The sequence below is a fragment of the Nomascus leucogenys genome, chromosome 19 (genome assembly GCF_006542625.1).
Source record: "Nomascus leucogenys isolate Asia chromosome 19, Asia_NLE_v1, whole genome shotgun sequence".
In the NCBI taxonomy this organism is placed as follows: domain Eukaryota; kingdom Metazoa; phylum Chordata; class Mammalia; order Primates; family Hylobatidae; genus Nomascus; species Nomascus leucogenys.
In genome coordinates, this window is record NC_044399.1 from 29439478 (window position 1) to 29460475 (window position 20998).

At 44.0% G+C, this 20998-nt stretch overlaps 1 protein-coding gene and 1 long non-coding RNA gene across 4 annotated transcripts in view; one reads left to right on the forward strand and one right to left on the reverse strand.

Annotated features, from left to right (window-relative positions):
- Positions 1–3214: 3214 nt before the first annotated feature.
- The window catches only part of LOC100600393 (leucine-rich repeat-containing protein 37A2), a 44668-nt gene continuing 26884 nt past the window's right edge, over positions 3215–20998 (reverse strand). For all 3 annotated transcript variants that reach the window (XM_030800551.1, XM_030800552.1, XM_012497668.2), the window contains 9 exons: positions 20328–20399; positions 19697–19771; positions 14221–14339; positions 10745–12276; positions 10098–10202; positions 6840–6889; positions 5068–5122; positions 4853–4989; positions 3215–4745 (listed from right to left, as the gene is read on the reverse strand). In XM_030800551.1, the coding sequence (XP_030656411.1) occupies positions 4679–4745; positions 4853–4989; positions 5068–5122; positions 6840–6889; positions 10098–10202; positions 10745–12276; positions 14221–14339; positions 19697–19771; positions 20328–20399 (2212 nt within the window). In that variant the 3' untranslated portion in view covers positions 3215–4678. The remainder of the gene's footprint in view (positions 4746–4852; positions 4990–5067; positions 5123–6839; positions 6890–10097; positions 10203–10744; positions 12277–14220; positions 14340–19696; positions 19772–20327; positions 20400–20998) is intronic.
- LOC105737930 overlaps positions 5033–20998 on the forward strand; it is a 55737-nt gene continuing 39771 nt past the window's right edge. Inside the window, exons 1-2 of the long non-coding RNA XR_001113627.2 lie at positions 5033–5146; positions 9699–9789. This is a non-coding gene — a long non-coding RNA (uncharacterized LOC105737930). The remainder of the gene's footprint in view (positions 5147–9698; positions 9790–20998) is intronic.

Below are 20998 nucleotides of genomic sequence, written 5' to 3' on the forward strand. Positions count from 1 at the left end.
CAGCGGTTTCCCAAGTTTCCTGACTTCTTCCGTCCTCTGGAAATCAGCTGTGGTAAAGTAGCCTGAAAGCCAGTGGTGCAACCCCCTCCCCCTCAACCTTCACCACCTCTAGCCCCTCCAATCATAAGCACTAATTGCCTATATACAACCCCTTTTGTTGGAAATATCTCGAGTAATTTCTGTTTTCCCATCTGGGGTAGTGGAACATAAGAAGAAATATACATTTGGTCTCTGCCCCCAGTTCCTAACACAAAGCTCCTAAAACCCTTGGAAACTCCTGAATGATGGGGGTGCTGGGCATTGTCTTCCTTTCTTAAAAAATTTATCATTTTTCTTTTCTCCCAGGGGTTTTTTCCTTTTTAAACTTTTCTTTTGGGTTAGGGGATACACATGCACGTTCGTTATATAGCTAAACTTGTGTCATGGAGGTTTGTTGTACAGATTATTTCGTCACCCAGGTACTAAGCCTAGTACCCAACAGTTTTTTCTGCTCCTCTCCCTCCTCCCACCCTCCACCCTCAGGTAGGGCCTAGTGTGTGTTGTTCCCTTGTGTTTATGAGTTCTCATCATTTTGCTCCCACTTATAAGAACATGCAGTGTTTGGTTTTCTGTTCCTGTCTTAGTTTGCTGAGGATAATGGCCTCCAGCTCCATCCGTGCTCCTGTGAAAGACATGATCTCGCTGTTTTTTATGGTTGCACATCTTTTGTTCTAACATTTGGTCCTTAAACCTGGTTCCTGACACAGAGCTCCTAAATCCCTTGGAATTTTCTGGGTGATAGAAGCGTCCTTTGTTCTCATGAGGTGGCTCTCGGTGGGCTCCTTATTTGGGGACTGGTCACGAAAAAGACCTAACTATGGTTGGAAGCGTTGTGCTGTCAGCCCCATTCCCCATCTTCTGGGGTGGGGAGCGGAGCTGGAGCTCGATCATGCCTACGTGACAAAGCCTCCATAATAATCCTTAAAAGACAGGACGTGGAGAGCTTCTGGGTTGGCGAACACATCCCTGTTCTGGGAGGGTGGTGCACCCCAACTCCCCAAGGACACTTCCAGACCTCACCCTGTGTATCTCTTCATCTGGCTGTTCATTTGTGTCCTTTAAAATATCCTTTGTAATAAATCAGCAATGGTAAGAAAACTGTTTTCCTGGGTTCCATGAGCTGTTCTAGCAAATGTTCAAACCTGAGGAGGGAGTTGTGGGGACCTCCAATTTATAGCCAGTTGGTCAGATGCATAGGCGATGCTTGGCCTTGCACCTGGGGTCTGACGTGAGGGTGGTCCTGTGTGACTGAGCCCTTAACCTGTGGAGTCTGGTGCTCACTCTGCTTAGGGCTTCTCTGCCTTTGTAGTGTCCTGTCTAGAAGGCCTTTCCTTCCTCTTGTCAGCTCAGAAAACTTTTCTTCCACTTCCCTTCTTCTAAGCCATCCCTTACATCTACTCCTTTCCAGCCAACCAAAAGCAGAACCACGGCTGGCTCCACTGCCACCATGCCATTCCACACTGTCTCCTCAGGATGTATTCAGATGTCCAGCCCTCCCCCAAGTCTAGGAGCCCTTTGAGGAAAGGGATGCTGGCCTAGTCAACTCTTTCCCAGCACCAGGCACAGCGTCTGGCACGTTTCGTCTTTTTCATGGACTCTCCCCAGGCGGCCTGACCTTCCCTCCTCTGAACTGCTGCATTTCTTGTCTGCATCATGTTTGCCCTAATCAGATATCACCTTATTTCCATCTTTTAAAAAATGCTTTATTTCTCTGGCAGGCTTCATTGGAATCACAATTTTCATTCATTTAGTAACTGTTGGCCTTGTATCCACCTCTCTCTGGCACTCAGGTCTCACTTAAGAGCTGGCCGTCTGAGCTGTGATTTGCGATCAGTGAGATGGAGACAGAGGCAGCCCTAGGCAGTCATGTTTTGTTCCACCTGACCCGGGGCACCACTCCCCCTCCCAGGCTACAGGCGGGCATGGGCACCAGCCTGGGAGAGACAGCTCATCCATACTCTGGCCCAGCAGAAACTCTGAGCTTAGACAAAACTGCTCAGTTGAGGACAAACTGGGCAAAGTAGAATCTTACTTTGGGAGTTTTTAGAAATATGGTGGGGTGGCATTTGGGAAAAATAAGAATTGCAGCTGGGCATGATGGTACACACCTGTAGACCCCCAGCTACTCTGGAGGCTGAGGTAGGAGGATCTTTGGAGCCCAAGAGCTTGAGGCAGCAGTGAGCTATGAATGCACCACTGCACTCCAGCCTGGGTGACAGATCAAGACCCTGTCTGAAAAAAAAAAAATGTACACATTTGAGATACCTAATTTTTGTTATATAAAAAAATTATAAGCATCAAAATGTGAAATTATGTAAATATGCCAAAATAGGAATCTGGAGGTGCTTGGAATCCAGAGTTTGGGAGCCCAGCAGTGCAAGGATCTCTAGTCTTGGCTTTTTTTTTTTTTTTGAGATGGAATGTCGCTCTGTTGCCCAGGCTGGTGTGCAGTGGCCCATTATGAGCTCACTGCAACCTCTGCCTCCCAGGTTCAAGCAATTCTCCCCCCCTCAGCTTCTGAGTAACTGGGATTACAGGCGTGCATCACCACCCCCAGCTAATTTTTGTATTTTTTAGTAGAGACAGGGTTTTGCCATGTTGGCCGGGGTGGTCTTGAACTCCTGCCTCAGGTGGTCCACCTACCTCAGCCTCCCAAAGTGCTGGGATTACAAGCATGAGCCACTGCACCCGGCCTTGTCTTGGCTTCTTGTCAGCTCCCTGCTTATGTCCAACACTCACCCCTATTAGAGCTGTTGTGGGGAGCTTCTGTCCTGGTGACTTAACAGTGTAATTAAAGTGCTTAGCACTGTACCTGTACCACAGCTGGTGCCAATAACAGCAGCTGCAATCATCCTCACCATCCGCATGTTATTGTTATATTAACTCTTTGATGGCAACCCTGGCTTATCCCCCCGTCTCCCTATGCCCTACAGCAGGGCAGTGGAATGGTTAAGAGGCTTTGAAGTCTAACAAACAGTGCTGGCTTAAAACCCTACTTTGTCATTTTGGATGTGTGGCTTTGGACACTTTGGGCAGGTCACCTACGTTCTTCGAGCCCTGTATCCTTATCTGTCAGATGATGATTTTTTTTTTTTTTTTTTTTTTTTGAGACGGAGTCTCATTCTCTTGCCCAGGCTGGAGTGCAGTGGCTTGATCTTGGCTCACTGCAAGCTCCACCTCCCGTGTTCACACCATTCTCCTGCCTCAGCTTCCTGAGTAGCTGGGACTACAGGCTCCTGTCACCATGCCCGGCTAATTTTTTTGTATTTTTAGTAGAGACGGGGTTTCACCGTGTTAGCCAGGATGGTCTCGATCTCCTGACCTCGTGATCCGCCCGCCTCGGCTTCCCAAAGTGTCAGATGATTTTAACGACTATGCTTCCATGAATTGCTGGGCTAAATGATATGACTGTAAAATGCCTAACCCAGGGTTTAGCATCGAGTAAGCAAATTGTAAATGGTAGCTGCTGCTCTGCCTATGATTATTTAGTCTTGTGCTTTAAACTCAAATATTTGTTGGCCCACTGAAGTCACCACACAGAGAAAGATGCTTTTCATTCTCAGAAAAGAACTTTGGGAGATAACTGGGGCAGGCAGCAAGAGAACAGGTGTCTTATGTCCAGCATTAGCAAACTCATCGGAACTGATGGGCAGCTCACTTTGCTTAGAACCTGCACCAGCACACACACGGGGCTGCTTCCCAGTCACACTGCTCCTGGGAAGGTAGGGGGGCTGCTGTTCTGCAGTTAGCGCTGTTCTTTACCTCCTATTACCGAACTGCCAAGTTCATTTGTGTTCAATTAGGTAGATTACCAATTCTTGTTCATTCCGATTTTCTTTTGCTCCCTAATGTGTTTAACGTTCACTAACCTACCAAATGTGATTTATTAGTGACTTTTTCTTTGAAGATGGAGTGGAGGAATCCTGGCGCCTTCTGCAACATTCTGCTGCTGTTATGGAACAGTACAGTTACGGATGTGCATCAGCGGGGGATGGGGAAAGGCTAGGGCAGTACATGTGAATGGAGAGGTAGCACCACCAGTATGTTTTCTGAAATACAGTCCCACAGAGGGCAGTCTTGGGAAATTACTGTTCTCACACGCTCTTCTGGACCCTACCCCTCCAGCACCTCCCTGCTATCCAAGGGTTGGGATTTTTAAAAAGAAAAACAAATTTAAAAAAAAGCAATGTGAATCTTTTGTCATCTTGTAAGGGTGAAAAGCCCCCTACCAAGTCTGGATGAACATTCATGCATGTGCTTGAGGGCTTGGGAAAAAGGCAGGGCTTGGCCCCACAGTGCAGGTAGGCCCAGTGATCCTATGATAGGGGCCAGGAGATGGGAGGTCCCCTGTGGGCAGGAGTTCAAGTATGTGGTATTATATGACTGGTGCTTGATGAACCAAGGGAGAGGGCACCAAAAACAATGGTATTTAATTGCAAAATCTCCACCCCCTGAGGATCTGTTTTCAGGTCTGGGTGACTAATTATACTGGGAAACAAGGGAGGGAACGATGGCCCTGTGCTTCCTCTGCCCCCTGCCTCTGGATGCATGGGCCGCCGGCTTCAGTCCTGCTTTTCCTTCTGATGGCCCTTGTTGTTTATGCTACGTATTTTTGCAGGAGGCCTGAGGTGGGCTGGGGTCAGTCTGTGTTCTCCTGTGACAGGGCTTCACTCTCCTCCCCCTTCTCTGTTGGGGTTTCGCTGTCCCTGGGATAAGAATAACAATGCCAAGGTTTTGATTCTTGAAAGGAGCAATTAAGCTTCTCACCCCCGCCCTCATTTTAGATGGGAACTGTGAGGGCCCCGTCATTTACCCAGGGTCCTTGTTGAGGAGCTCGTCCTCATTCGATGACTTGCACAGCTTCCATGTGCAATTATTTCCTCTTGTGGCACTGAAATGTTTGTACGTATCTTTAAGCCAGAGCGGCTGTCTGAATGAGAAAAGTCCATCCTAGAAGACAGAAAGGGAAATATTAATTTTGCATGTCCTCTGCTTTCCCTGGCCACAGCAATGAATCCTCCAATGTACCTGACTCTCCCTTTGCGAAGAGCATCTCCTCCGTGGCAGAAATCTGAAAATGCCCCTGGGGAGACACATGCACAAGACAGTGAGTGGTGCAGCCCTTTCCCACGTATCTCACAATGTACTTCTCTGATCTTATTAGGACTAAATGAGTATCTCAGTCCATAATCACAGTGAGAAGAAGAACCACCACAGACCACATACCTGGGGTCTTGAAAATAATTCCATGCACGTGGGACTTTCAGAAGCTCTCCATGTCTGTCCAGAAGGGCCCCACAATATACTGGGGGGACTTTGTATGTGGCTCAGCACGGAGCAGGGGCAGGATGTTCAGTCCCACTCACCCCCTTGGCCAAGTGCCCTTGTGCAGTGAACAAACTGCACAACCATGCTGGGCAGAAGCATTTTATATCAGTCCCCTTCGGACTTAGTCTCACAGGCATCATTTGATGGGGGGTGGGAGATGAAGTGGTTCTTCCTTTTCTAGATACTTTATTCTATAAGTTGGATCACCTCAAGCAAATGCCTGAGTGCAGCTAGCCAAGTTCTCTATCTCACAGTCTTCATACGGCTGGCTGTCGCTGATGAGTGAGTGAGCTGTGAAATCAGCTTAAAGCACAACATGTTTTTTTTCAATGTGAATAAAATAGGAAAAGGCAGAGTGCATTGTGTGACCATGGGGCAAGACACTCTCCCTTTCTCTTTCTCAGTTTTCCTGTCATAAAAGGACAAACTACTGTCTAAGGTCTCCATAGTTAAAATTCTTTTTTTTTTTTTTTTTTTTTTTTTATTTGAGACAGTTTTGCTCTTGTTCCCCAGGCTGGAGTGCAGTGGTGCTATCTTGGCTCCCTGCAACCTGCGCCTCCTGGGTTCAAGCAGTTCTCCTGCCTCAGCCTCCCAAGTAGCTGGGATTACAGGCCTGCGCCACCACACCCAGCTAATTTAGTATTTTTAGTAGAGATGGGGTTTCACCATGTTGGTCAGGCTGGTCACGAGCTCCTAACCTCAAGTGATCCCAAAGTGCTGTGATTACAGGCGTGAGCCATCCTGCCTGGCCTTTCTGGTTAAAATTCTGTGAGGTTTGCATAAAAGGAATAGAGTGGGGGCCCAAAAACCAGTAAGATGAGAAAATAGTGTTTCCTCAGTTCTAGGATCCAGGGGAAAAAAAAGAAATAAATAAAAAAGAGAAAGTACTGTTTCCTGCCACTTAAGAGGAAGGACTCACATATCCTACCTTCCATCAGCCTTGAAGGAGACGAGTGCCCTCTCTCTCACACCCGGTGGCCTTCCCTTCCCCTTTCCCAGAGCCTCCAAGAAGGCCCCTGGCCTGGCCTGATGCCCACCATCAGCAGCAACAGGGACCAAAACCTTTCTCCTTCCTATCCCTCCCCACCTCCCGAAAGGGCTGGGGACGGCAGGTGTGTCTTTGTTAGTTCCATCCAGCTCAGCTTTGGCTGGGGAGCTAATTTCACTGGAGCCAGGCTAAGCATTAGGATAAGTAAGTATTTGTCCTGTCTTGGGCAGTTCCCTCACTGAAAAATGAGGGCAGAGTTCTAAGCCCTCCTCTAATTCTAAAATTCTAATTAAAACATCGCGAGACTAGTGGTGGTGCATGCCTGTAATCCCAGCTACTCGGGAGGCTGAGGCAGGAGAATTGCTTGAACCTGGGAAGTGGAGGTTGCCGTGAGCCGAGATCGCATCATTGAATTCCAGCCTGGCAACAAGAGGGAAACTCCGTCTCAAAAGAAAAGAAAAAAAATCACCAGACTAATATTTACCTTGAGAATCCTTCTTCATCTTCTTGTGGTGACCTTCGGTGACAACAAATCTGTTTTAGAAGAAAACACAATTAAGATTATCTATGACAATAACCACCATCTCCAAATCTGTATTGATTCCTTTTATTCATTATAAGTCTCATCTACCTGATGAGGTCACTTTTTTGAAGACAGGAATTGTATGCTGTGTAACACTGCTTTGATTCTTCCATAGTTCAGTCATCCTTGCTATCTTGCGGGGGACTGGTTCTAGGATACCGCCCCCACACCATACCAGAATCTGTGGATGCTCAATCCCTTACATATAATGCTATAGTATTTGCTTATAACCAACACACATCCCCCCTATACTTTATTTACTTAGCGACAGGATTGCCCTCTGTTGCTCAGGCTGGAGTGCAGTGTCATCCTCTGTTACTCAGGCTGGAGTGCAGTGTCACGATCACAGCTCACTATAGCCTCAACCTCCTGGGCTCCAGTGACCCGCCCACCTCAGCCTCTTGAGTAGCTGGGACTACAGATGCATACCACCACACCTGGCTATTTTTTTTTTTATTTTTAAAAAAGACAAGGTCTCACTATGCTGCCCAGTTTGGCCTCCCAATATGTTGGGATTACAAGTGTGAGCCACCATGACTGGCCCCATGTAATTTAAGTCATCACTAATAAAATGTATACATATTGTACAGTGGTGACAGTTGTTATATTTTACTTTCTATTTGTATTTTTATTGTTTTTTTTTCTTCAAATATTCAGCCTGATCTAGTTGAATCTGAAGATGTGGACCTGCTGATGAAGAAGGCTGACTGTATCTAACTTAGGGTCTTGCATGCAGCTGACACTTAATACATTTTATTGACTGTTTTAGATAACATTCAACAGATAATTCCTAATAAAAACTCTTGAAAGTAGGAGAAAAAGGACACCTGAGTCCTTCCTCTGCAGTGGCAGGAAAACCAGCCTGGGCAACATAGCAAGGCCTTGTCTCTACAAACAAATTTTTTTAATTAGCTGCCTGCCTGAAGTCCCAGCCACTCAGGAAGCTGAGGCAGGAGGATCCCTGAAGCCCAGGAGTTTGATGTTACAGTGAGCTAGATCACACCATTGCTCTCCAGCCTGGGTGACAACAAGGCCCTGAGAAGGAAAAAAATAAGGAAAGGAAAAAGGAAAGGGGAAAGGAAGGAAAGAATAGAAGTATTGGAAAGGAAGAGGCAAAACTATCATTATTTGCATATTAAATGATAAATGTTAGCCAAAGAAGCCTAAGAGAATCAACTAAGATTTTACTGGAAGTAATGGGAATTCAATACAGTGGCTATCTACAAAATCAAGAAATCAGCACACAAACCTCAAATACTTTTCCCAGGTACCACCAATAACTAATTAGAAAATGGAAGAAAGATCCCATTTACAATGGCAATAGAAATGTATGAAGTATTTAGGAACAAAAATACAAAGATCTTTTATCTAACAAGAGATGTGTAAGATCTATATATGGAAACACTAAAGCTCTTCTGAAAGACATTACAGGAAATGAACACATGACATGAGATAGCACGTTCCTAGAATGTCGTACAGATGTCAATTCTCAAATTAATCTAAAATTTAACGTAATCCTATTCAAATCCCAAGACAGTTTTTGGTGGTGGCTGTTTTTGAGACAGGGCCTCGCTCTGTTGCCCAGGCTAGAGTGCAGTGGTACGACCACAGCTCACTGCATCCTCGACCTCCCAGGCTCAAGCAGTCCTCCCACTTCAGCCTCTGAAGTCTCTCATATGGTGTCCAAGAAATGGTGACAAATCTCACAAAGGGACTAGGCTCAGCAGGGCTGGAATATTCAGGGAAGGTGTCAAGAAGAAAGATAAACTTGAGTTGGCTTTTGAGAGATTCATAGGACTCCCACAGGCAGAGTGAAATAAGGGCATTTTATGGACAAACACAGACAAAAGCAGAAATGCGGGTGGTGTGACTGGGGTATGGTGAGGGGCTGCTGTGGCTGGAATGGAGGGCTGCCACAATAATGGAAATGGTAAATGAGGCAAATAGGGTTGGACTGGTAGCATAGCGTCAAGGTTGCCAGCTTATTAAATCACTCTTCCAATATGCTAGCACTGGCCTGTTGGGAAAAGTAATACATCATGTAATCGAACAAAAGACAAACGGAGGCAAGCTCCAGGAATGGGCACTGTAAACAGGACTTGCCCCAGAGTAGCTAGATGTAGGCTTTAGATAAGTTGATGCAGCTGGGTGCAGTGGCTCATGCCTGTAATCCCAGCACTTTGGGAGGCCGAGGCGGGTGGATCACCAGGTCAGGAGATCGAGACCATCCTGGCTAACACGGTGAAACGCCATCTCTACTAAAAAAAACACAAAAAATTAGCTGGGCGTGGTGGCGGGCGCCTGTAGTCCCAGCTACTCGGGAAGCTGAGGCAGGAGAATGGCAGGAACCCGGGAGGTGGAGCTTGCAGTAAGCCGAGATCACGCCACTGCACTCCAGCCTGGGCGACAGAGCCAGACTCTGTCTCAAAATAAATAAATAAATAAAAATAAAAAAAAATAAAAGATAAGTTGATGCAGGTTGAGCATCTCTAATCTGAGGGGGAATGTCTCACATGGGGTCCAAGAAACGGTGACACATCTCACAGAGGGCCTAGGCTCAGGAGGGCTGGAGTATGAGACGTTCCCCCTCGCCTGTGAACTTCAAAATGTGGCCAACAATTTTTTAAAAGATGGCTACTCTGTAGTGCTTTAAATGGACCAATTTAGACAATGCCTTACACACTGGAGGACGATACTGTGTGAATCTAATAAGTCTACAAGACAATACTTCTCTCTTTTGGCTCTCTCCTTCCTCTCCAGGGTGATGACAACTCCGTGAGGGTGGAGATTATACCCCTCTCATCATTTCAGCAACAAGGAAATAAATTAGTGGCAGAGTAAGGGTGATTTGGTGAGTACATCCAATTGTTGACATAGTTTTGGGTGGGAGAAATTTTGCCATTATATTGACTTCTTAAAATAGTCTAGTGGGATTAATTTGGTTTCAATTCACAGAGATCTGGAAGCGAGGATCCTTTAAAAATCCTGAAATATACACTGCAGTAAAAGAGCAAAGCATACACCTCAGCCTTAAATGACTGAAGAAGTATGTCAAGTAGCAGCAGGTGGGAAAGTGACTTTGGTTTTCAGTTTGTGAGCTCTGAATCCACACAAAGACAAGACTGCATTCTGAAAACCTGAATTAATTATTGTCCTTACCACAATGAGGCAGAGAAGTATAATCAAATTCGTTACTATGATAGTCACAATTAATGCGAAGGCGAGTTTCTTCTTATAGCCATATCCTGGAACTTCCTTTGTGAGCTAAAAAAAACCAAACAGAATGAGAGCTAACTATTCAAAACCCCAGTATTCCAGGTGAGTAGCTTACAGGTTCTTTTTTATTTTTTTGAAAGAGGGTCTCACTCTGTCACCCAGGCTGGAGTACAGTGGTGCAATCACCGTTCACTAGACTCGACCTCCCTGGGCTCAGGTGATCCTCCCACCTCAGCCTCCCAAGTAGCTGGGACTACAGACACGTGTCATCAACCCAGCTAATTTTTGTATTTTTAGTACAGACAGGCCAAGCTGGTCTCAAACTCCTGACTTCAAGTAATCCACCCACCTTGACCTCCCAAAGTGCTGGGATTACAGGAGTAAGCTACCACCCCCGGCCTATGGTTCATCCTGTTCCCTAATCTATTTCACTCTTTACATGAGCAAAGTGGGAGATCACTGTCATGGCCAAAGTTACATGGCCAAGATAAGCTATGGCCTGGGAGTCCCAGGTTCTCCTGTGTGGGCACTTTGCTGGGATATGCTAAATGATGGGAAATCTGGGTCTCATGTTTCTGTGTGGTCCTCACCTCAAGCGACTTCTGTTCTTTGTGTTCACTCTGGGCTTCCGTGCTCTCAATATAGGTATCGGTCTTCCATTGGTCTGTATCCCATTCTACCTTGGATGCCTTTACTTCCTGCTGCTTGCTGAGAAGATTCAGCAGGTGGCCTGTCCTGGAGATGAGCCTGGCACAGGTCACTTGCACATCGGCCCCAGAGCAGTCCATCTTCAAGGTCCGGATAACATGAGAAAGGAGCCTTCTCACATTGTTGTCGGGGATAAGGGACTGTAGCTGCTGGGTTAGCTGAATTTCAAACTGATCACCTGGGGACGAGAGCAATGGGTCATTGAAGCTTTTGGGCTCGGGGGACAGGTCAGTGCCCGCGTTGTTGTGTTCCCCTTTTGTCTCAGTTTGTGTAACAGTTGGCCGTAAGTCGAATGCAGTCCCAGCGGAGTCTGCCTCAGGAGGGTGATTGTAGTTTGTGTTTTCAGAGATGGTGCCTTCTGGCATGTTAGTGTTTTCCATAAAAACGTTTTCTTCAAAGGCATTTCTTGCAGTTGTGTCTTTTACATTTGTGTTTTTTATAAAACGTACAGAAGGAGCAGATACTTCCAGAAAAGGGTTTTCCTGAGGACTCAGGTCTCCTAAGGATGAAAAAACCCCTTGTGAAGGGGAATTTATGAGGCTGTTTGCTGCAGAGAACGGAGGCCGGTTTGCGAGCATCAGTCTATGGAGATAACTTTTCTTTCTGAACTTTGGACTCTTTTTGAACTTGGGTGTTCTGTGGGCCACGTGGGAGCGAGTTTTGGGAAGGTGGTATTTTTTTCTGGAATATATCATTGGTATAGAAGCCTCCATATCTGTAACTCTGGCCTTTGCACTTTCTAAAATGGAAATAGCGTGGGTGAAGTCTTTCGATCTGTCTCTCACCTGAGGCAGGGCTTTTGCAGGGCTGGAGGTAGAAGGCGCGCCCTTGGAGAAGTGTTTCCGCACAGAGACTGCTGCCTTATGCTGCTGGGTGAACGAAGGCTTGCTGTAGACGGCGTTTCCCGCTGACTTCTCAGGCCCCTGCTGTATGTGAGGCTGTTCCAGCTCCCTTGGGGCTGGACTCCCGAGCCTTTTTTCTTCGGCAGCGTTCTCCACAGATGCCTGGGCACCCTGTTCCCTCCTGATGCTCTGCCTTCCCACCTCTTTGAAGTGCCTTTTCTGGATGCTGCTTGGGCCCATGAGGACTCTGTTAAATCTCTGCAGGTTTTTACCTACACTTTGAATTTTTGCCAGGCTGTTTCCTGTGGTTGGCAGTTTAATGAACGGTAATAACATTGATTTCACATCTAGGTTTGCCGCTGAGAAATAAGGGAAGATGTAACTTAGGGCACCGGTAACATCACTCTCGTCATTGGTGTCTCGCTGCTCACTCCCAAAGCCTGACAAGTTGATGCCACTGCTGTCTGAGGGCACTTCCGGCTCAACAGTCAGCTCAGTGCTTGTGTGATTCTTCCGGGCTTGTAACACCTTCATGAACGCTCCTTCTGGATTCCCTATAGATGCTTCTTCAGCTGTCAAAAAAGAAGAGACTGCTTTGATCATGAAAGATGATGGGACGGGATGCATCAGTCCATAGCTGTACACCCCAGTCACACAGAGTAGGAGTCAGCAAACATTCGAGTGCCATTCAGAGAGGAGAAACACACACCCAATCCTAAACCTATGAAATGGCAACAACAAAAGGAGAAAATACATCTTTTGAAAACACGGCCACCTACTTGGAACATTCCATAGTGTGACATAGAGTAACTCTGCTTAGGATTACTTCGTTGATCCCCAGGGGCCAACTGCCCAGTGCTCAGTCAAAGCCCAAGGTGGAAGACAAGGGCTTCCCTGATGAGCTGATGAGCTGGCCTCTCTGGAGACTGCTCCGTACCCTGTGCTGTCCTGCCTCAGATGCAGAGAGAGCACAAGGCTCCCGCTCTCCTCGTCCTCGGTGCGCCTGCGTTCTTGCTACCATCACAGCTGAATGCAATGAAAGGCGGTCCTCTGAGAGGAGCAGGGTGGAGATGCTAAAGTGGAGGCCCCCTCCCATTGCTGATAGATCCTCATCTGGCACGCGCTCCACCCACCCACCCCATTCTCTGCTCCCACATATCGTAGCCCCATCACAGAAGATGCAACATGGAAAAAAGCACTGTGTCCACCCTAGTTCTTAAATTTGGGCAGGGATTTGTGGTGTAGGTTAAGAGGTTTTTAAATTTGCCAGATTGGATGCCTATGTTGTTAAATATACAATGAATCTCTGGTATGATAGCAGTTTCTGGATAAACATTACTTGAGGTCCTAAAATGCAGAAGGGAAAAAGCAACTTTTGTCAGATGCCTACTTTGCTTTCATTTCATCTCTAATATTTTGGATGGGGAATCATCCAAAGCTTCTGACTGCATGAAGGTCAAGTGTGCCAGTGTGCAGCTGGGTTTCTTTTCCAGAATTAAAAGTATTTTGGGTGGTGGTGAGGGTCAGCAGAAGAAGTAAAGATTGTGAGAAAGGGGAAACATGGGCTTGGGGAGAACCCAGAACTGGGGCCAGAAGACCTGGCACTAGGCTACAGCACTTAGCACCTCTGATCTTGTTTTCCTCATCTGTAAAAGGAGGTTAACAAAGCTTTTCTGCCCACTTCTTGGGGAAAAGGGAATAATATAATTGGTAAAAAAAAAAAAAAAAAAAAAAGAAAGTTTTGAAAAATAAGCAACACTGACTTTATGTAACCAAGCATTATTAATTATCCACCCCATATCACTGGTAGATACCTGTATTCAAGCTATCTGGACATGAAAGCAGTCACATTTTAGAAGTCATGAAGTTGGTGCTAATAAATCTAATCTAAGAAACACTCTTGAAAGCCCTTGAGCGTTTGTTCTGTGAACAGAAAGGTTTGAGATTCGGAGCAAGGTCAGAGTTGGATGGTCTAAGAATGGAAAAGCCCTCCATTCCATTAGAAGAGCCAGGTAGCAATTTCTGGTTATGGAACCAGAAGCTCTCAGGCTTCAAATAAAACAGCATCACTTGTACTCCTATAAAACTGTAAAAACAGAAAAACCAAAACCGTATCTACATCTGTCCTATAAGGCAGAGAGTACTTGAGACCTCATGGATTTAAAACCAGCTTACAAACTACATTGCACTATATGAAGAAATTATCACTGTGGGCAAAGCATCAAGCAGAGAGCACAGTACACAGTGTGTGGATGTTAATGGTATTCCCTAGCCGTCCCATTCCTTTGTCTTGGTCCTTTGTGCATATGGAACAGTTCTATTATTAAATTTTGTAATAATAACTGAGAACCTGACTCTCAGCAAGGGAGTAGTTCAGAAATTGAGGGAGTTTAACTCTGAATGAGTAAGTAAAAATAAAGCAATTATGTCATTAGCTTAAAATTTTGTCATCATTAAAAATAAAAAGTTTAAAAACAAATAATGTAACAATTCATCACCGCGCAATTTGGACTCACGACAATGTATGGTGTTTGTCAGACATGCACTGTTGCAATGCAGCTTGACTGTCTTGCAGACAGCCTCAATGCTGTTTTTAAATTGGCAGAGGCAGCAGGCCATATGGCTAGGTAAGATCCTATAGATGAAAACAGAGAGCAATAAATTAGTGGTAAAGCGGTTACTTGAGTAGGTAAAGGAGGCAGCCAACGCTACCAAAGGGGTGGGAAAAGGGTGCCATTGAAGCCTATGGACTGGACAGTTGGGTAGGAACCAGAAGGCCAATAGGAAGGAGGGCAAAGTTGCCCAACCGAAGGGTAAACATGGCAGTGAGTATGGTATGCCTAGAATAAAGGTGGTTGGGATTAGAAGTGGGTGACAGTGATTAGTAGTTTAATTCAGAAGTATCTCTTCCCAACGCAAAAGTCTCACTTTGGGCTGAAAGTACAGAAGAAGAAGGTAGACTTTTAAGAAGTCTGAATAAGCCCCCAACTTCTGGAGTCCCTTTCTCAATTCCTGTTGGGAGTGGGAAATATAAATTACTCTGGGCATTAAAAATAGCTTAGTTTAACCTGGATTCCGGGGTTAAAACATAACAAAGATTGCATTGGCCAAATCTGGACAATTTGAGCATTCAAAAGAATAACAACAATAAGTTACAACATATTTAATATAAAGAAGAATCCATGAAGAGTGATATTGAAAAAGAGGGGCAGTTCTTCTTCAATGAAATAATGCCAGCTAGTAAATGTAGAAGGAATGACACAATTTTAAAAAGTGTCACTTTGCAACCATCAGTGTAGTACAAATTCATTCAGACAAGGATTATCATTGATGCACATTTGGGTGAAAAGACATTTGAGAACAGGATCTTCACTGAACTCAAAGTAACAACCCACAGATTATTTATTAATTACCAAGGGGAAAATTGTTATTTTTTATTTTTATTTTTATTTTGTCACCCAGGCTGAAATACAGTGGCAAAATTATACCTCATTGCAGCCTCAACCCCCCTGGGCTCAAGGGATCCTCCAAATTCAGCCCCCTGAGTAGCTGGGAGTATAGGCTTGCACCACCATGCCCAGCTAATTTTTTTTTTTTTTTTGTACTTTTGTATTTTCAGTAGTGACAGGGTTTCCCCATGTTGCTCAGGCTGGTGTAGAACTCCTGGGCTCAAGCAATCCTCCCACCTCGGCCTTCCAAAGTGCTGGGATTACAAGAGGGAGCCACTGCACCCAGCAAAATAATTACAATGGAGAGATCTGGAAGATCACCTTAGTCAAGTGATCAAACTTAGTATTACAGGCCACCTGCAGTTACGAGGCAGGAAGGATACATCACCTATGCAGTATTTTTCCCAAAAATGCTTAACTTGAATTTCATCATGAGGAAACAGACAAATCCAGACTGTGGGACAATTTACAAGACAACTATCTTTGACTCTTAAAAAATGCCAATGTCATGAAAGATCAAAGAAAGTAGAGGCATGTTTTAGATTAAAGGAAATGAAGACATGACATGCAGTGCCTGATCTTTGATTGGATTCTGTACTATTCTTTCATCTTTCTGGCTTGTTTGAATTTTTTTCAACATGTAAATTTGGGCAAAAGAGGTAACCAAGACAATTGATTAATTTATTTTTGTGGCTTATTGGGGGCATTTTCAGAGAGATAAAAACAATCCCTGTAACTGAAGTAAAAGGTTAATCTTAGGCAGTATAGCATGGCCATTAAGAATACAGATTCCACAGCCAGACTGTGCTTAAATCTCAGCTCCGCTAATAATGTGAATTTGGGCAAATTGCTTAATCTCTGTTCCTTGGCCTTGTCATTGTAATAGTACCTACCTCTAATGAATTTTGAGGATCAAATGAATCAATACCTGAAAAATGCCTGGTGCACAGTGAGTGCTCAATAAGAGTTAACTATAATTATTATGTTGCAGAGGTTGTGGGGGGCCTTTTCTGAGTCCTCCAAAAGGATGGCTTTATTAGGGCCACATTAAGACTGAAAACAGAAGAGGGTTTCATGGATACATGAAGTCTATGAGTTGGGGGTACAATGTATAGAGTTTTAGATTAAAACTGCATCCAATAAGTTGGCCTGACACATCTTTCAAACCTATAGAGGAATAATCACAGGTGACTAGTATTATTCCTTTGGGTCCAGTGGAAGCCTCTGATCTTCACATGGAATGGACCCGGAACCGTAACCCAGCATTTTGTTATATAGCAACCTTAACTCTGACACAAAGGTGTTTCTTTTGTTTATTTTGAGGCTGGGTCTCGCTCTGTTACACAGGCTGAGTGCAGTGGTGCAATCTTGGCTCACTGCAGCCTCTGCCTCCTGTGCTCAAGTGATCCTCCCACCTCAGCCTCCTGAGTAGCTAGAACTACAGGTGTGTGCCATCCCGCCTGGCTAATCTTTGTATATTTTGTAGAAATGGGGTTTCACCATGTTGTCCAGGCTGGTCTCAAACTCCTGAGCTCAAGCAACCCTCTCTCTTTGGCCTCCCAAAGTGCTGGGATTACAGGCATGAGCCCAAAATTTTTGTTATTCTTTTTCTGCCCCCAACTTTTTATTTTAAACATTTTCTTTTTTCCTTTAAGCCTTAGGATGGCTGGGAAACATTTTCAAATGGTATAATGAACACCTGTATAACTTTCATCTGGAATCAATAGTTGCTAATACTTTGCCACATTTGCTTTCCTTGTGTGTATGTCTATACATTTTCTGGACAAAACCATTTGAGAGTCAGTTGCAGACGTAATGACCCTTCACCATTAAAGACTTCAGTGTGCAGCCCCTAAGAACCAAGGCATTCTCCGACATAACCAGAGGACTATCATCACCCAATGGAACTTCATATTATCATTGTCTACTATGCAGTCCATACACACATTTTCACAGTTGTCCCAATCATAACATGGCTTAAAAAATTCAGAATCCAATCAAACATCAGACATTACATGTCGTACATGACTCTTTAGTCTCCTTCGGTCTAGAACTGTTCCCGGGATTGTTTTAAAGTATACTGACAAACCTTTGAGACTGTAAATGACCTGAGGTATACTTGAGAATAATTTTCCAATACGCGTTAAAGATCATTACACATGAGCCAAGACTCAAATGAGCTGGCCTACTTACTTTGTACATAAATGTGTAAACTCCTGAAGACTTCCAATAATGAACTCCCATAAGACAGTTAGTTCAATGTCTTTACGGCCTTGGTGACAAATCATTACAGAGGATGAGAGCATTTTTCCTATCCACTAATGGTCAAGAAAAAAGCAGACAGATCCTCACTATCTTAGAGAACTAAGTGAGAAAGCTGGTCGATGAAGGGGACTTCATCCAGAGAGGAAGGGATCCAGCTGACAGGGAAGATGCTGCAGGAGGCTGAGGAAAGTGAGGCTAGAGCAGTAAAACAGATCTGACAACGTGGTGAAGATAAGAAAGTGACCTGACAACAATGAGCGGAGCAGAGTGCTAAATGAAGGGCCCTTTCCATGCTGATCTTGCATAATACCCTCAACCAGCCTTAGCATAACTGAGTCTCTATTTAGCTTGCCATATTTTGGGGGCTGGTGGCACAACTTAAGTTGCAGTAAATTGTGTAACAAACACAGTAGGGCCCTGCAGGCATATATATACACATATATATGTACGTGTATAGATGTATATACATATATATTTTTTAGAGAGGGTCTTGCTCTGTCACCCAAGCTGGAGTGCAGTGGTGCCATCTTGGCTCACTGCAACCTCCATCTCCTGGGTTCAAGTGATCCTCCTGACTCAGGTTCCCTAGTAGCTGGGACTACAGGCGTGTGCCACCACACCTGGCTGATATATATATATATAACCTGCAAAGAAGGCCAGGCACAGTGTCTCATGCCTGTAATCTCAGCACTCTGGGAGGGTGAGGCAGGAGGATCACTTGAGACCAGGAGTCTGAGACCAGCCTGTGCAACATACTGAGACCTCATTTCTACAAAAAAAATTAAAAATAAAAATAAAAGATACATCATATATGCAAATTAACTCAAAATGGATCATAGACCTAAATGTATATAATTTCTGGGAGAAGACATAGGAGAAAATCTTTTAGACGCTGGATTAGACAACAGGTTCTTAAAGATTTCTTAGGTAAGAAACAAAAAAATCACAGGCCATTTAGGAAAAAAAATGCTAACTTAAAGCTGGACAAAATTAAAAACTTCTGGTCTTCAGAAAACATTTTTATTTTTTACTTTTTTTTTAGGCAGAGTCCCACTCTGTCGCCCACGCTGGAGTGCAGTGGTGCAATCTCAGCTCATTGCAACCTCCACCTCTCAAGTTCAAGCACTTCTCGTGCCTCAGCCTCCTGAGTAGCTGGGATTACAGGCATGTGCCACCACACCTGCCTAATTTGTGCATTTTTAGTAGAGATGGCGTTTCCACACAACCGGAATACTACTCAGCAATGAAAAGGAGTGAACAGTTGTCCCTCGGTGTCTGCAGGGGATTGGCTCCAGGACCCCCTGCAGATACCAAAGTCCACAGATGCTGATGTCTTTTTTATGAAATGACATGTTTGTATATAGCCTCAGGTATACTTTAAATACCTAATACAGTGTAAATGGTATGTACATAATTATACTGTATTTTAAATTTTCTAATGTTTTTATTGTATTGTTGTTTTATATATTTTATTTTTTCCAAATATTCTGCATCCATGGTTCGTTGAATCTACGGATGAGGAACCTGCAGATATGGAGGGCCAGCTCTAGTGATAGGTGCAACAACATGGATGGTAGCATAATCTCAAAAAAAATTCTTCTGAGTGAGGCCAGGCAAGGTGGATCTTATCTGTAATCCTAGCACTTTGGGAGGCTGAGGCGGGCGGATCACTTGAGGTCAGGAGTTAAAAACCACCCTGGCCAACATGGTGAAACCTTGTCTCTGCTAAAAATACAAAAATTAGCCAGGCGTGGTGGCATGCACCTGTAATTCCAGCCACTCGGAAGGCTGAGGCAGGAGAACTACTTGAACCTGGGAGGTGGAGGTTGCAGTGAGCCTAGGTCATGCCACTGCACTGCAGCCTGGGCGACAGAGTGAGATTCCATCTCAAAAAAAAAAAAAAAAAAATTAGGCTTTGTGAAAAGAGCCAAACACAAGAGGCTACATGCAATATGATTTCATTTATAAGACATTCTGGAAAAGGCAAAAGTATAGGAACAGAAATCAGATTAGTAGCTAACAGGGGCTGATGGTGGGAGGACGGGATTGCCTACAAAGGGACAGGAGGGGCCTTTTTGAGGCATCAGAAATGCTTTATATTGGGAATGTGGTGGTGGTTATGTAACTATACATTTGTCAGCCTCATCAAACTGTATACTTAAAAAGCGTGAATGTTACTATATGAAAATTATACCTCAATGAACCTGACTTAAGAAAATAATAAAACGAACCTAAAGAACCAACTAAGTAAAAATAAATCTCAGAAAAAAAAACTTACAGTTTTTCCAGTTCAACCGTCATCATGAGAATGTTCTTAAGTGTTGTAAGTGGGACTAGCGTTGTTCCCATGTCTCTGAAGAAGAAAGCCGAAACATTCATGATATGAACCCCAATAAAAAATTCTGTACTTAACAATTCAATTTTGGCTTCTCTATTAAATAAGCCAGCTCAAGAGTTTATTTGCTGTAGAATTCCAGGGGACTCTTATTAAAGAAATTAAAGTTGATTTGCATCATCAAATTAATGATACTCAAGAGCAGAACTTACACCTTTTTTTTTACCATTATCTTCTCACTTTCATATTGCACTCACCATCTTATTTACGCTTTTCTTCATTTTTAGAATAATGAACACCTTTTCCCCTTTGCTTTCTTGGTTAAATAATATTCCTCCATGTGTCTACATGTTCCAAATCTATATGGGTTCTTCAATGCTGTTCTCTTCCCCTGCTGGCTGTCTTGACCATTATACATCCTCTTAATTATTTTCTTCGCCAATAACTTTTTTCAATAACCCAGTTAAAATTTGAATTATGACATTTTAGCCTAAATGTAAAATACTTAAGCTTTGATGAACAATTTAAAAAGCATAAATCATCTCATGACTCACGAGAGTACTATGGTACTTACAGATATTTTAATGCCGGCAATTGAAAGAGATACGGATCTTCAACAGTTGTCAGAGGATTGCGATTCAGAATTCTGAAAAATGCAATGGAAGTAAAATAACCTGCATTTTCAGTGTGTGAAACTGCATGGAAAGTTTACATTCATTTTTTGGTATGGAACTTGTAGGTAAAAAAGAAAAAAATGTTTCCTGTTTTTACCTAAGAAATCACCATTAGACTCCGTAAAGCACTATTCCTCTGGGAACTACCGAGGTCTCTAGAAGATAACGGATAGAACGAGGGGAAGAACTCCAAGGAAAAAAAAGTGGATAGCAAAGAAAAAACATGCCACAGAACTTTCCAGGTCAAAAACCCTAAAAGTGAGTATGTTGGTAGGAAGCCCTGACTGTGGAGGAAACACTATTTCTAGCATCCTCCATAATTCAAGTTGCTCATCATAATTCAAGTTGTTCATCTATTTTTTTTTTTTTTTTTTTTTTTTTTGAGATGGAGTCTCGCTCTCGTTGCCCAGGCTGGAGTGCAATGGCTCGATCTTGGCTCACTGCAACCTCCGCCTCCCAGGTTCAAGCGATTCTCCTGTTTTGCCTCAGCCTTCCCAGTAGCTGGGATTACAGGCACCCACCACCACACCCAACTAATTTTTGTATTTTTAGTAGAGACGGGGTTTTACCA